General features: G+C 44.8%; 1 protein-coding gene across 1 annotated transcript in view; it reads left to right on the forward strand.

Annotated features, from left to right (window-relative positions):
- LOC121550327 (homeobox protein cut-like 1) overlaps positions 1 to 16,194 on the forward strand; it is a 252,369-nt gene that overhangs the window by 198,245 nt on the left and 37,930 nt on the right. Inside the window, exons 9-11 of the mRNA XM_045210770.1 lie at positions 10,945 to 10,993; positions 13,727 to 14,020; positions 15,416 to 15,474. Coding sequence (XP_045066705.1) covers positions 10,945 to 10,993; positions 13,727 to 14,020; positions 15,416 to 15,474 — 402 coding nt within the window. The remainder of the gene's footprint in view (positions 1 to 10,944; positions 10,994 to 13,726; positions 14,021 to 15,415; positions 15,475 to 16,194) is intronic.

Here is a 16,194-nt window from a genome sequence, read left to right on the forward strand (position 1 = left end):
AACGCATCAATTCGCTACGCCGTTTGGGTACGACCCCCTCCCAAACCTCCCCTTCCCCTCCTCCTTTCCTCCTCCCTTTGTTGTCTGCGGAGGAATGTCCCTGTTTTGGCCCAGGCCCTCAAGGTGTCTATCGTCCCTCCAACCCCATCCCTCCCTCTCCCCCTCGTCTCCTCCCTCTCTCCTCTCTTCCTTCCCTCCCTCTCTTCCTTCCCTCCCTCCCTCCCTCCATCCCTCCCTCTCCCCCTCCTCTCCTCCCTCTCTCCTCTCTTCCCTCCCTCCCTCCCTCCCTCCCCCCCTCCCTCCCTCCCCTTCCCCCGACGTCACGCCTGGGGCTCTCCATTGATGCGGAAAGAAGCCCAGGCCTCAGTGTTGGCGTGCTGCGATCTGAAATTTTTATGCACTGCTTTACAACACAGACACCCTATACACACACACACACACACACACACACACACTATCAGCGCGGCGGCTGCTGGCTCAGTCTCCCCCGAGCCTTCCCCATTTACCGCTCGGCTGAGCAACGCAACGCATCCCGCCCGCCCAGGCGCAGACACAGGCGCAGACACAGGCCCCGGATCAGGCGTAGACTGACTGACTTATCCCTTCTCCACACATACACTCACTCACACACACAAACACTCTCCCTCTAACTCTCACACGCTCACACCTGCTCACCTAGAGGAGCTAGCTTTCTTTTGTTTTCATGTGTGCCCTGTCTGTTTTGAGAACGAAACAAGCACTGCTGTGATTCACTCGTGAGGGTGTTTTTACGTGTGTGTGTGTGTGTGTGTGTGTGTGTGTGTGTGTGTGTGTGTGTGTGTGTACAGTGGATGCTCCTCCTAGCGGTGGACTAGCGTGACAGTAGAGACAAAAACACTTTTACCCTGAAAAACACAGCTGATACACATTACTTACCTGATCCCCTATAGTAGATGAATGCTGTCCGCACACCGCAAAATACATAATTGTTGCTATTTATGTTTGACGTTTGCTTACATTTCATACAGGTGCATGTCAAAATGTTCTCAACCTTTGCTGATGTTTTATCTAGCTTTCATCACTTATGATATTACAGTAATACAAGATCTATGTATTAAAAGTTGTTGTTTTTTGTAATACGTATTTAGCCAGTATTGGTGAGAGAGACTGCAAGTATTAGTACTCCTTCTGTTGAGCACTATTTGGGGAACTGTTGAAAGCCTAATTTGAATTCAACTCCACCTTTTGGACTCACTAAAGTGCTTTTGAGAACCCCATGGAGGCAAATGTTACAGTCCTATCGATTAAGAGGGAGGGAGGTGTGTATGTGTGTGCGTATGTGCTTGCACGCATGTTTGTGTGCTTGTTCATGTATGTAAGGTAGCTAGCGTTGCCGACGGCTAAGGGCTGCATTACACCTGGCTCTCAGCATGCCACCATGTATCGCTCCAGTGGAGCCCGTTTTAGAAAAAAACAAAACACCCAACTGTGTAGTGGTAGGGGGGTGGGGGCTTTAAATTGGTCCGGAATTGGCGGCAGAGAGAAAAATGTGCTGTTCATGGAGCTGAGAGAAAATGTTGCAGTGAAAGCTAATTTCATGCAATTCTACGCATTTTGCCATGGCTATTTCTGTGTTCTTATGCTCAAACATTATAAGAAAGCCAATGGGGACCTCAATCGGGGCCCCTGGGCATGTACCCCGCATGCCCCTTCAGTAATCCAGCCATGCCAACAATACTCAAATTCAATGTTTTGGGATTTTTCAATTCTTCCTGACTGTCTAGCTTTTATTTGGGTGATTATATAAAAAAATATATATAGTTCAATTATCTTTTCTATATACTCTCTGTCTGGGTTTAGTCATTTAAGTTTAAACGGAAAGCATTTTTCTATCCCGAAAATGTATTTCCAAAGAAATAATGGAGGCAACATTTGAAGGAATACAGGGGACACACTTTGAATTTGTGTGCGTGCGAATGTGTGTACAGTACATGCGTGTTTGCTGTTTATGTGTGTGCAGGTGAATGTACAAGATGTGTGTGCTTGCGTGACCATATGTGTGTGTGTTTCGTGCATCCTCAGCCCCATTCTGTGAGAGGTAGAATAAGTAGAGAGAGCAAGGTAGAGCGTGACAGAGAGGGAGAAAGAGATGGCGAGAGTAAAAGTAGGCCAGTGAGTAGAATAGCTAGTGACTGCAGTGTCAGGCCCACTGTACAGGGGAGAGGCTTACCGAACACCTGGGGGGGGGGGGGGCAGGTGCCCGTGAAGACACACACTCAGCTGCCCAAGTGGCTCCAACTGTCAGGGCACTTTTCCTCCACTTGCTGAGCAAAAGGAGTTGGGTGAAATAACCTGTGCCTCAGTCTAGGCACTACTTTTTCATGCTCAATTGGCCCCTTTAGATGTAATTAGTTCTGGTTAAAACGTCACCCATAGTACATCATGTTCCTGTAAAATGCAGTGTTTGAACTGAGAATGAATCTGTCATCCAATGGGTTTTGACGTACCTGGCTCCTCACCCTAGACACAGACACACACACACTCACCCCCACTCACACACACCCTATGTGACCTCATTGAAAGTGCCGTGTGTGTGTGTGGTTATGAAAACCGCAGACTCTTGCTTCTCCTCAGCCCAAATTGGATGGGAAAGGTCTTAGATCATGGCGAGCTGGGCTCTTTGAACGCGCCCATCTGTGTTTTTGTTTCCTTTAAAGATGAATGTCCTATTGATTGAGAAGTCTCTGCAAATAGCAGCTCTGGCGCTTCGACAGAGGGCCATACTCTCGCTATCTCACACACATACATACAATGCCTTCACATTTTATTGTGTTAAAGACCGAATTTAAAATAGATTAAATTTAGATTTTTGTCACTGGCCTACACACAATACCCCATAAATTAATAAAAAATGAAAAGCTGAAAAGTATTGAGTCAATAAGTATTCAACCCCTTTGTTATGGCAAGCCTAAATAACTTCAGGAGTAAACATTTCACAAAATAAGGTGCATGGACTGTGTGCAATAATGGTGTTTAACATAATTTTTGAATGACTACCTCATCTCTGTACCCCACACATACAATTATCTGTAAGGTCCCTCAGTCGAGAACTGAATTTCAAACACTGATTCAACCACAAAGACCAGCAAGGTTTTCCAATGCCTCGCAAAAAAGGGCACCTATTGGTAGATGGTAAAAATAAAAAAGCAGACATTGAATATCCCTTTGAGCATGGGGAAGTTATTAATTACACTTTGGATGGTGTATCAATACACCCAGTCACTACAAAGATACAGGCGTCCTTCCCAACTCAGTTGCCGGAGAGGAAGGAAACCGCTCAGGGATTTCACCATGAGGCCAATGGTGACTTTAAAACAGTTACAGAGTTGAATGACTGTGATAGGAGAAATCTGAGGATGGATCAACAACATTGTAGTTATTCCACAATACTAACTTAATTGACAGAGTGAAAAGAAGGAAGTCTGTACATAATACAAAATATTCCAAAACATGCATCCTGTTTCCAACAAGGCACTAAAGTAATACTGCAAAAATGTGGTAAAGCAATTAACTTTTTGTTCTGAATACAAAGTGTTATGTTTGGGCAAATCCAATACAACACATTACTGAGTACCACTCTCCATATTTTCAAGCATAGTGGTGGCTGCATGTTATGGGTATGCTTGTAATCGTTAAGGACTGTGGAGTTTTTCAGGATAAATAAGGCAAAATCCTAGAGGAAAACCTGGTTCAGTCTGCTTTCCACCAGACACTTGGAAATTAATTCACCTTTCATCAGGACAATAACCTAAAACACAAGGCAAAATCTACACTGGAGTTGCTTACAAAGAAGACAGTGAATGTTCCTGGGTGGCCGAGTTACAGTTTTGACTTAAATCTACTTGAAAATCTATGGCAAGACCCGAAAATGGTTGTCTAGCAATGATCAACCAGTTTGACAGACCTTGAAGAATTTTGAAAAGAATAATGGGCAACTGTTGCACAATCCAGGTGTGGAAAGCTCTTAGAGACTTACCCAGAAAGACTCACAGCTTTAATCGCTGCCAAAGGTGTTTCTACAAAGTATTAATTCAGGGGTGTAAATACTTGTGTAAATGAGTATTTCATTTTCAATAAATTTGCTAAAATATAAAAAAAAATACGTTTTCACTTTGTCATTATGTGGTTTTGTGTGTAGATGGGTGAGAATTAAAAAAATATATTTAATCCATTTTGAATTGTCTGTAACACAACAAAATGTGGCACACTTGAGCTGTTCCATAGAGGGCCTATAGTACTCTCTCTCACACTCTCTCCCCCTCTCTCTGTGTGTCTCTCTTACACACACACACACTTTCTCTATCTCTCGCTCTCTCTAACACAAGCTGTTCTATCAAGAGCCCATTCTCTCCCTCTCTCCCACACCCACTCCTGCCCAGTCTCCATCTTTAGCGGAGCAGACAGACAGGGTGCATGTGCGTGTGTGCTTGTGTGTGTGTGTTGGTGTGTGTGTCCACAGAGCCCAGAGCTAGTTGAGCTGGTGCAGGCAGGGCCTCAGTCTCACCAGAGCTGTGCACATTAATAACATCAGCCTAGCACCATGACAGGCCCACAGAGAGAAAGGAGGGAGGGAGGAGTGGAGCGGAGGGGGGAGTGAGAGGTAGAGGTGAGAGGGAGGGGAGGTGAGACAGGGAGAGAACAACAGAAGAGAGGGTAGATGAGAAGGAAGAGGAAGAAGGGAAAGGAAATGATAGGAGGAGAGAGATGGAAGTGGTATGTTTGTGTTAGAGCGTATATCTGTTCGGAGAAGGGGGGGTGCTGTGTGTACAGTATGTGTATGTACAGTAGTGATGGGGGGGGGTCGATACAGTTACATACAGTGGTGGAAAAAGTACCCAATTGTCATACTTGAGTAAAAGTAAATATACCTTAATAGAAAATGACTCAAGTAAAAGTCACCCAGTAAAATACCACTTGAGTAAAAGTCTAAAAGTATTTGGATTTCAATATACTCAAGTATCAAAATTAAATGTAATTGATAACATATACTTAAGTATCAAAAGTAAAAGTACAAATCATTTCAAGTTTCTTATATTGAGCAAACCAGATGGTGCCATTTTTATTTATATTTTGTTATTTAGGGAAAGCCAAGGGCACACTCCAACACTCAGACATAATTTACAAACGAAGCATGTGTATTTAGTGAGTCCGCCAGATCAGAGGCAGTAGGGATGACCGGGTATTGTCTCTTGATAACCGCTGAATTGGACAAATTTTCTGTCCTGCTAAGCATTAAAATGTAATGAGTACTTTTGGATGTCAGGGGAAATGGATGGAATAAAAAGTACATTATGTTCTTTAGGAATGTAGAGAAGTAAAAGTAAAAGTAGTCAAAAATATAAATACTAGAGTGAAGTACAGGTACCCCAAAAAACTACTTGAGTAGTACTTTAAAGTATTTTGACTGAAGTACTTTACACCACTGGTTACATATCGGGATAGTATTTTTGACGATATATTGTATCGTTTTGACATTGCAATATAATTTTTACGCAAGTTGGCTGTACCTGCACCAAAACTCTATTATTTTTCCTTCATAGCTTGTTCCCCATCTTCTTTTTAAATAGGGAGCCGATTTTGTTTTCAGCACTTTTCTTTACATGACTGATCAAAACTCGTTTTATCATGGCTCTCTCTTGTCCCTCTGCAGCAGACATATGGTGAGCAATATATTTGGAACGTCGAATCACAATACCAAATCGCAATACATATCGTATCGGCACCTAAGTATCGTGATAATATTGTATTGTGAGGTCCCTGGCAATTCCCAGCCATATCCATGTCATTTGTGCGAGTGTCTGTTTCTGCGTATCTCGTCGATCTGTGGTGATTTATGGGAGTTGGCCTGCGCGCTCGAGACGCATGTCGACAGGCGCTCAAATGAGTAGCCACAATCCCTGTCGGCAGTCAGTCCGATTTCCTCAGCCGATAAATGTCAGGTTTGTTCACGCCTCTCGCCCCAACCCGTCACACGCGGGTTGTGTGTGTGTGTGTTCCATCCAGACACCCGCGCAGTGCTGTGACATGGTCTCGGGTGTGCTGGCGGTTGCCTTTTTACGACGGTGGCGTTTCCGCTCGGCCGGAGCCCTTTCGCTCCCTGGCGCCCTGATGTGTTGTGATTTGGCATCGTACTAGGATGGGCCTTTTCTCTCTCTCTCTCAATTCTCAATTCTGTCTCTCCTATCTCTCTGCTTTGCTTACTCTTTCTCTCTGTCTGTCTCTCTCTCTCTCCCTTCATTCTCTATCTTTCTCTCTCCTTCTCTCTGTCTTACTGCTTACTGCTCTCTATCTTTCTCTCTCCTTCTCTCTGTCTTACTGCTTACTGCTCTCTATCTTTCTCTCTCACTCTCTTTATGATATGCCATAGCCCATGTCCCTGCACTCATCACCATCACACCCAGAATGGCTTGCTGTCAGATGAGATATCCTCCTCTCCTTCTGCTTCTGCAGAACAGGGACTGGCTAATGAACACCATACACAAACACACACTTTTCCTATAAGTTATTACATTAGGACTGGCGAGCCATCCCAAAAGAGCCTATTTATAGTGTTCTACAATTCTACGTAGGACGGCACAGGCGGACCTTGACAATATTGTTGCAAACCCCCACGGTGACACTGTAAGCAGAGCACCGGGGCTGGAGCAATATAAACACAGCACTGGATTGATAGAGAGATTCAGCAGCAGAGCATGGCAGGCCTGGCAGCAGAACACACACTCTGTGGTGTGTGTATTTGGTTTTACTATCCTTGTGGGGACAAGGTGAGTAAAACAAGGAAAATTCAGACAAGTTGGGACATTTCACCGGTCCACACAAGGAAAAAGGCTATTTTGGGCTTAGGGGTTAGGTTTAGGGTTACAATTAGGGTTAGGGCTAGAATTAGGGTTAGGGTTTCACCGGTCCCCACAAGGAAAAAGGCTATTTTGGGCTTAGGGGTTAGATTCAGGGTTAGGGTTACAGTTAGGGTTAGGGGTTAAGATTAGGTTTAGGGATTAGGGAAAATAGGATTTTGAATGTGAATCACTTGTTTGGTCCCCACAAGGATAGTAAAACAAGTGTTTTTGTGTGTGTGTGTGTGTGTGTGTGTGTGTGTGTGTGTGTGTGTGTTGTAGCGCCAGCCGGACAGAACTGGAGCGTTTCACTCCAGATGTTAGCGAGAGCGCTATTTTGGGCGAGCACGTAAACAGGGCAACAATACTGTATCAGCACAATGTTATTTCTTCCCTCTGAAGAGATGTTAACGGAATTTGTATGTCAGGAAGAATGCGGTCATATGGCGTGTTTGTATGTATGATATATCCTATCCCATTCATGTCCCTGGACTTTGTAACCTGGCACATAGGAAAATAATGGTTCAGCGTGTTGTGACCAAAATGGTGCTTTACTAAATTGTTACTTCCTGCATTGGCTGTGCTAGCTAGGTGGATGAGTGTTAAGGCTCCAGCAGTATCATTGTCTCCTGGGTCTGTGTGGTTGTTGTGGGTGGAAACTGTATTAAAAGCGGAGAGCAATATTGTGACGAGCAGCCCGGCCACAGCAGTGTGAAGAATGCCTGCGTTAACATGGCCTTCTATTCTACTTCTCCTCTCCTCCTACACACACACATAGAGCGAGACGAACCAAGCCCTGGGGGCCATTTTGCCTCTCCAGTCGCAGAAAGGTTAAGCAATGAGAGAGAGAGAGAGTGTGTGTGAGAGAGAGTGTGTGAGAGAGAGTGTGTGAGAGAGAGTGTGTGAGAGAGAGTGTGTGAGAGAGAGAGTGTGAGAGAGAGAGAGAGAGAGAGAGAGAGAGAGAGAGGGAGAGAGAGAGAGAGAGAGAGAGAGAGAGAGAGAGAGAGAGAGAGAGAGAGAGAGAGAGAGAGGAGAGAGAGAGAGAGAGAGAGAGAGAGAGAGAGAGAGAGAGAGAGAGAGAGAGAGAGAGAGAGAGAGAGAGAGAGAGAGAGAGAGAGAGAGAGAGAGAGAGAGAGAGAGAGAGAGAGAGAGAGAGAGAGAGAGAGAGAGAGAGAGAGAGAGAGAGAGAGAGAGAGAGAGAGAGAGAGAGAGAGAGAGAGAGAGAGAGAGAGAGAGAGAGAGAATCTCCAAGCCGACAGAGTGTGTGCTGAAAGAGCGAGCGAGGGAGGAAAATGAAAATCTAATGGGCTAAATCTGTGAAATGTCGGGCTGGGAGTAAGGGGGCACAGGATATGAAGGGGATAGTGGTGAAGAGGAAAGGAATACCGGAGGTGTATTGCAGTGTTCCGGACTCGTCCGGCCACAGAGCCTGACCGGAGGGGTTAACAGCAAATTTCCGACAGGCGATGGAAAGGTCAGGGGGGCCAAGAGGAGAGGGCCCCGGCCCCTAGTTCTGTCCAGAATACACACATACCTCCAGCACCCCTACAGGGGCCATCTGCACAACTTTGGTTCACTCTAGTTTAAGTCAGCTGAGGTGGTGACATTTTAATGTCAGGTATCTGGGTTCAAAATGCATCCAGGGTGAGCTCAATGGATTAGACCATATTCAGCACATTTGCATAGTTATGATTAAGCTTTTTGGATTAGTGGTAGAGTAATTGTGGAGCCCCCAACACCTTAACCTACTGCAGTGTTCCCAAAGTCACAGGGAGTCTTGTTCATAACTTTATGACATTTGAGTTCCATATTCAACACTTGAGAGCTGTGAATTTAATTTAAGATTGAATCCAAGCCCCTGAACTTGAACCTGTGGCCATTAGCTAATGTATTTTGAAGAGAGAGAAAGCTACCACTCTCTACTACTCAACCCTCCCGTCTGGCCCCTCTACGCTCAGCCCCACCAGACGCCAAGACAGGAAACCCTCCAGGAAAGGGGATATTGGGGTTTTTCAGGTGTGTCCCGCCGCTCACACTTCGTCCTTAAGGGCTTCATTAATCAGTGTGTTTTCACAGCAGAGCCCATCTTAAGGCTTGGAGGGCAAACACCTCAGAGTGAATTCAAGAGGCCCAGGCCTCACCGGTCCTCTATAGTCTGGGGTCAGGGCCCGTACGGTGTGAATACTGTGGTTCACTGTACACAGAGAAGGGAGATGTTTGTTCTCTCTCACTGTGGTCTTACTGAGGTTTTACCGCGATCAGGTAGTGGACTACTGTGTGACTGACTGTGTTGGGATGTTGTGGGTTCCCAGACCTAGGCATGGTTGCAACCAAGGCATGTTCCCCAGAAGGTGCTTCCTGTCTGCTCTTAATCCCTCAATCTCAGGTTTAGATTCCTGATTATCAGGGATTCCTGATTTATCAACTTTCGACATAAACTCAATTGCGTTTTTGGGTTAGGGGGGATTGTGCATCGGTGCCATGACCACAGATCACACACTGGTAATACTTTTTTTCCTAAACCTAATCACTGATCCTCCTCTCTGCGTTACAGCAGCATTTCCTTTCCTTAATTCTCAAATCCAGGCAAATCCAAAGGTATTTAATAATACTTTGCATCTGTACCTTGATTGAACTATCAAATTCCAAAGCTATTTGGGTTGCATTAGTATCAAGAGTAGCACACATTGTTTATACCTGGATATCTAGTTAATATCAAAACACTGACTGTTTGGGAAAGGTTTTCCCTTCTATTTCTCTCCAGCAGCTTTTCCAATTGGATTGTGTTGTCCAAACGCAGAATGCTTTTAACAGTGGAGGAGATGTAATGTTATATGATTTGGACTGCAGCCAGGGTTGTATTGGCCCGTGTGTGTCTTTTCCATCCACAACACTATTTGTTTATTGCCGTATCTCAATCAGCAGTATCGGTATAGCATTGCAATGTTTTATAGAAGCAGTTGATCTCCAGTATATTAATAACAATGCATCTCAATGATAAACCCTGCTCATTACAAATATGCCGTACACTTAAAATGTGACAAAAAAACAATTTACATCATTAAAAGCATTAAACGTTATTATCTATAATTAGATGTTGCCATTAAATTAAGCATGGCAACATTTGGCTCCACTCAGCGTGCGAGCGTTGCCACAGCCTGAGCCTGCCTAAATGTAGGGGGCCCACTGAGAGGAGACTGTTATCTGAGCCCTGCAATTCTGACTGGCTAGGGTAATTAAAAAACCAAGGGTAGAAGTACCACCGTCGTCCCAACACACACACTTGCAGTTGGTTGCACGACATGACACGCCATAGTGTTACTATTTGCTGGAATGGATTTAACACCTGTTCCCCTACCGCCGAAAAGTGAATATCAAATTCAATGTCAAATATCACATTTTCAAACGTGCACATTCAGTTGGGACTCTAGTAAATCCTATTGAGTCACTATGAACAATAGTCCAGTGGCTGGCGGAAGAGCATAGAGTGGGGGATAATACTAACCAGCGGAGCATACCTTTTAACCCTGGGGTTAAGCATGGAGAGATGTGAATAAACACCTAAGCCGAAAGCCATTTGTGGGCTTGAGCCCGGCGCTAAACATCATGGACAAATATTATATGAGATCAGTGTGTATTAAGACGATATTAGTGTAATCCCTCTGTTTTACGGCAGGGCTTGTCCGCATGGCTCAGGAAGGGACCCAGTGGCAGGGTGGGAGACGGCATGATTAGGGTGTAATTGAGAGGGGCTTAATGGGCATGGGCCGTGCCAAGACGGGACAGGCTGGGGGGAAAGGCAACAAGCAGAAAGCCAACTCTGGAGGACGGTGCGCTCTCTCTCATACACACAAACACAGTAGGAACATATTACACATTAGGAATCCAGTCTGTATATACAGTTATGGATGTAAATATACATGTATACACAATTGTGTGCAAATGCACCTACATAATGTTACAGGGCATGTAAACACTCAGTCCCACTCAGGTGAACACTTCTCTTTTTGCTTGTGTGCCAAGCCTTTTGTTGTTTGCCCCTTTGTTGATTGCATGCCTCTTCTTTCTGCAGGGCCAATAAGATTGAAGTGGTGATGTCAGACCTGGAGAGAGCCAATCAGGTGAGTTCCTGGCTGTTTTTAACCCCTCTTCACAAAACCATCTCATCTTATCAAAGTATTCAAACAGACATACTACTCTTACACCATTTGGCCTTAGTTTCAGTGTGTCTTTATAAGCAGCTTGATACAGGAGTTGCTCTGTTTCAAATGCATTCCAAATGTTGTTCCAGAGAGTATGAAACATACTGAAGTCTATGAGATAAATGTCACATGAGAAAGGAAATGTATCAAAGTGAAACTAGCCTTTTGAATAACAATGAAAAGACACACAAATATTGCACTATTAGAGACTCCGCAGAGTGTGACTAATCTGGCGTTGCCTCTATCTTTGGCGTCCTTTAATGTATTTCTCCATGTTTTTCGCCCAGACACATCACGGCGGTGATTAGCCATTATTTACACTGAGACGACCCTTTGATATCAGCCGAGAAGTCAAGGCAAGATAATGAGCAGCAGTGTAATTACTCTCTATGGGCTTTGGGTCTGCAGTTGAAAACTATCGCCGCAGCCGTTACCATGTGATCTTGTTTATATCGGATTAGTTAGAATGTGAACGCGTTCCGTTTGTGTGTGTCATGCAAGCAGGGTGGCATGGAGTTAATGATGACTGCTGGAGACCAGGGCCCGGATTCACAAAACCTTCTTATGAAGAATTTTCTTCATAACTGCAATTTTTGCCTTAACTACAGACTTATGAAGAAAGTTAAGCAAAGTTGCTATTCCTCAAAAAGGTTATTGGAAATGTTATTGCATTATTTCTTATGTTTCTAATTAAGTACAAAGTACAAAAGTACACTGGTTTGTAAGAAAAACATGTTTTTGAGGATTTGCACTTACGAACTATCTTCTGAACTAATTTGTATTTGTATTTTACATTTTTGTGTATGAAGTGTTTTGTGAATCTGGGCCCAGGTAGTTGGAAATAAGCCGGTCAGTGATGTTGAGCTATTAGCTCAGTTGGTGAGGTGATTAGTTGTCAGGTGACATGGTTGGAACAAAACCCTGCAGTACCTGCAACACTCCAGCACCAGGGTTGCCCTATAGTACATGTAGGTCCGTCGCCGCCAGGGACTCAACGCCGCCAGGGACTCAAATCCTGCAGTACCAGACGTGTCCCCCTGCTTAAGCCAGTACATGTCCAGGCCCGTCTGAAGTTTGCTAGAGTGCATTTGGATGATCCAGAAGAGGATTGGGAGAATGTCATATGGTCAGATGAAACCAAAATAGAACTTTTTGGTAAAAACTCAACTCGTCGTGTTTGGAGGACAAAGAATGCTGAGTTGCATCCAAAGAACACCATACCTACTGTGAAGCATGGGGGTGGAAACATCATGCTTTGGGGCTGTTTTTCTGCAAAGGGACCAGGACGACTGATCCGTGTAAAGGAAAGAATGAATGGGGCCATGTATCGTGAGATTTTGAGTGAAAACCTCCTTCCATCAGCAAGGTCAGTGAAGATGAAACGTGGCTGGGTCTTTCAGCATGACAATGATCCCAAACACACCGCCCGGGCAACGAAGGAGTGGCTTCATAAGAAGCATTTCAAGGTCCTGGAGTGGCCTAGCCAGTCTCCAGATCTCAACCCCATAGAAAATCTTTGGAGGGAGTTGAAAATCTGTGTTGCCCAGCGACAGCCCCAAAACATCACTGCTCTAGAGGAGATCTGCATGGAGGAATGGGCCAAAATACCAGCAACAGTGTGTGAAAACCTTGTGAAGACTTACAGAAAACGTTTGACCTGTGTCATTGCCAACAAAGGGTATATAACAAAGTATTGAGAAACTTTTGTTATTGACCAAATACTTATTTTCCACCATCATTTGCAAATAAATTCTTTAAAAATCCTACAATGTGATTTTCTGGATTTTTTTTCCTCATTTTGTCTGTCATAGTTGACGTGTACCTATGATGAAAATTACAGGCCTCTCTCATCTTTTTAAGTGGGAGAACTTGCACAATTGGTGGCTGACTAAATACTTTTTTTCCCCACTGTACATTAGCCTATACCTACACTTAGGAGTAAAATCTCACTGAAGGTTTTACTGTGTGTCTGCTTGGCTTGTTTTTCTATGGCTACCGCGTAATTAAAGGGAGCCTGCTGATTAGAATTTGTCATAGAATCACCCGAAACAATTATTTGTCATTATATTAAATGGCGCCCTCATTACCTATACTTTTGGAACAACTTAGCTGCCTGAAAAATGTTGAATCTCCATAATTCCATAAAGATTAAAGCTTTAGCGCCTGATACATCTAAAGGTTGAATGTTTAAGCAACTTCAACATGTAATGAGTCATTAGGATGCCTTGTGTTCTTCTTCCCCTTGTCTTCTTTTGTGGTTCAGAGATTGTCTGATGGAGGGGGGCATGCATGAATTACAGAGGGGCGTATGCATGAATTACAGAGGGGGGCATACATGAATTACAGAGGGGGGCATACATGAATTACACAACCATGACAGAGAAATCGCTGTGGGTCTAAATTCTGTACTTACTGTTCTATCTTGGAACTGGAGACGTGTGTGTGCAATTCAAACTTTAGCACAAATCATAAATAAATGTCTATCAAACAAACATGTAGGTTATATTAGCAGATCTTAAGTTTAGATTTGGTCCTTGAAAAATGGGTGTGTATAGACTTGAGACCTACAGTGATGTATCTAATGGTTGTCTATAGACAGTACATGACAGTGAATGGTGGGATAGTGGGGAAACTTGACTCTCTCTCCTTCAGAGAGCGGATGTAGCGGAGAGGGAAGCAGAGGCTCTTCGGGAACAGCTGACATCCGCCAACAAGTCCCTCCAGCTTGCCACACAGATCCAGAAGGCCCCTGACATGGAGCAGGCCCTGGAGGTTCTGTCTCGCTCCAGTCTGGAGGTGGAGCTGAGCGCCAAGGAGCGGGAGGTACTGCACCTGGCTGAGGACGTGCAGAGACTGCAGGCCAGCCTGGCCAACATCCGTGAGAACTCAGCCTCACAAATCAGTCAGCTGGAGCAGCAGCTCAGCACCAAGGAGAGCTCGCTCAAGGTCAGCCCCGTCACACCACCACCAGGGCCCCTGGTCAGCCCCGTCACACCACCACCAGGGCCCCTGGTCAGCCCCGTCACACCACCACCAGGGCCCCTGGTCAGCCCCGTCACACCACCACCAGGGCCCCTGGTCAGTTCAGTCACACCACCACCAGGGCCCCTGGTCAGTTCAGTCACACCACCACCAGGGCCCCTGGTCAGTTCAGTCACACCAACACCAGGGCCCCTGGTCAGCCCCGTCACACCACCACCAGGGCCCCTGGTCAGTTCAGTCACACCACCACCAGGGCCCCTGGTCAGTTCAGTCACACCACCTCCAGGAGCCCTGGTTAGTCCCAGAACACTGAGGGCACTGGTCAGTTCCGTAGATTAGTCAGTTATGAAGAGTAGGCCTAACCACACTTGAACTTGTGTGCCATGGTAAGAAAAGCTGCAGTTGTCAGTAGTACTTTATAATGCATCCGTGTGCATCCCGTTAATGCATTTGGATATTGTGCACAAGATAAGCTCTACCTTTCAGCTTGAACTCAGAAAAACAGTAATTTACAAATGAAACATGTCAGGACCCTCTGACTAATGCATAGCCCTGAACCCTCTCTCCCTAAACGTCACAGTGGTTTTACTGAACTCTGCGGGGCACCCCACACAAGACTCTACATTTAGGACTTGACTGACACGTCTTTGTATCCATGGAGACTGAACAGACATGTCATACCCAGTGAGCTTTATGCACAGAGACTGTAGAGCAGGGGTCAGCAACAGGCGGCCCGCGGGCCAAAACCGGCCTGCAAGTGATTTATTTTTGATATATACAATTAGGATTTTCGTAGTTGCCTACCTCTGCCTACCTCTACTGTAGAGCTTCTCTATTGGAAGTTGTCGTGACAGGTGTAGCTGCATGGTAATGTGTTTTTTAGAGACTGCAGAAAGAGAAAAGGGTAGAATTGTTATGTACACTTTCCAATGCACTGAGCTATCTTAAATGTACACATGCTAATGCACTAGGCATGCAATGTGACTCCTCAAGAGAACATATTCTACATTTACATTTGAGATATTTAGCAGACTCTCTTATACAGAGCGACTGACTGTCTCACCTAAAATAGCTAGGTGAGACAACTATATTACAGTTGTAGTAAGTACATTTTTCCTCAATAAAGAAGTCAGCAAAGTCGGTGCTAGTAGGAAAAGTCAAGTGCACGTTTTTTGGGGGGTGGGGGGGATAAGATACCCTTTGAAGAGTATACGTTGACTCTCCAAATGTTTGCTTCCCCATGCATTGGTCCTCATTATGAGCCCACTAGATTATACACATACTTTTACGCTCTGTCCTCCCAAGAGTACACTACTCGCTACTTTATGAGAGTAACGAAGTGTCTCTCTCTCCACACAGCAACTGGAGGAGAAACTGCAGGAGCAGGCGGACTATGAAGACGTCAAGAAAGAGCTCAGGTAATTCACTTTCCCTCCTTCTGCCTTCCCTCCTCTCCCCTCAGCCACAGGCGTCAGTTCAATAAACCATACAAATTAACCAGAAAAAATTCATTGCTGCCTCCGAGCCTAAACTTGTGATGCCACCGGGTGCAAGTATGTAAGACGTGGCCTCGTCCAAGGTCGGGTCAGTACGGATTCACTCTAATGCCATTCGGACGCTCTGCCAAACCACCCTCAAGACTATCATTAACCTTTAGATTTATTCCCTGAGTGTGGATGCGTAGAGTCAGAGTATTATTGGCTAAGCACTAGTAGTGCTTATCAGAGAAGCTAGTTTGATTGGACAGTGGGCCTTTACGTTCAACCTCTGTTTGCCACTGCTTTCTTATCTGATTGGGATGTTTTGGGGTCTGGAGATGGGATGCTAACATGGCTGTGCTGTAGACTCATTAAAGGGGTATGTACTGGATGCTTTCTCCCCACATGTGGGTTTATTGACATGGTCTTCAAATCTCGTTTCTTTTAAGTATAGCTACTTTTAAGGTCATTCTTTTGAAACCATTGATTGCAGTTGTCAAATATGTTATGTGTACAGTAGCTCAATACATTATTTGTTTATATAAAAAAGGTTGAATAAACCAAGGAAATCTGTTATGATAAATGTCATTTTTAATCTTCACTCATTAAGCTTTATTGCGCCGTATTTTCTTTTTTTTATGGCAGTGGCTCGTATAAGCT

Source organism: Coregonus clupeaformis, chromosome 35, assembly GCF_020615455.1.
Source record: "Coregonus clupeaformis isolate EN_2021a chromosome 35, ASM2061545v1, whole genome shotgun sequence".
Classification (NCBI taxonomy): domain Eukaryota; kingdom Metazoa; phylum Chordata; class Actinopteri; order Salmoniformes; family Salmonidae; genus Coregonus; species Coregonus clupeaformis.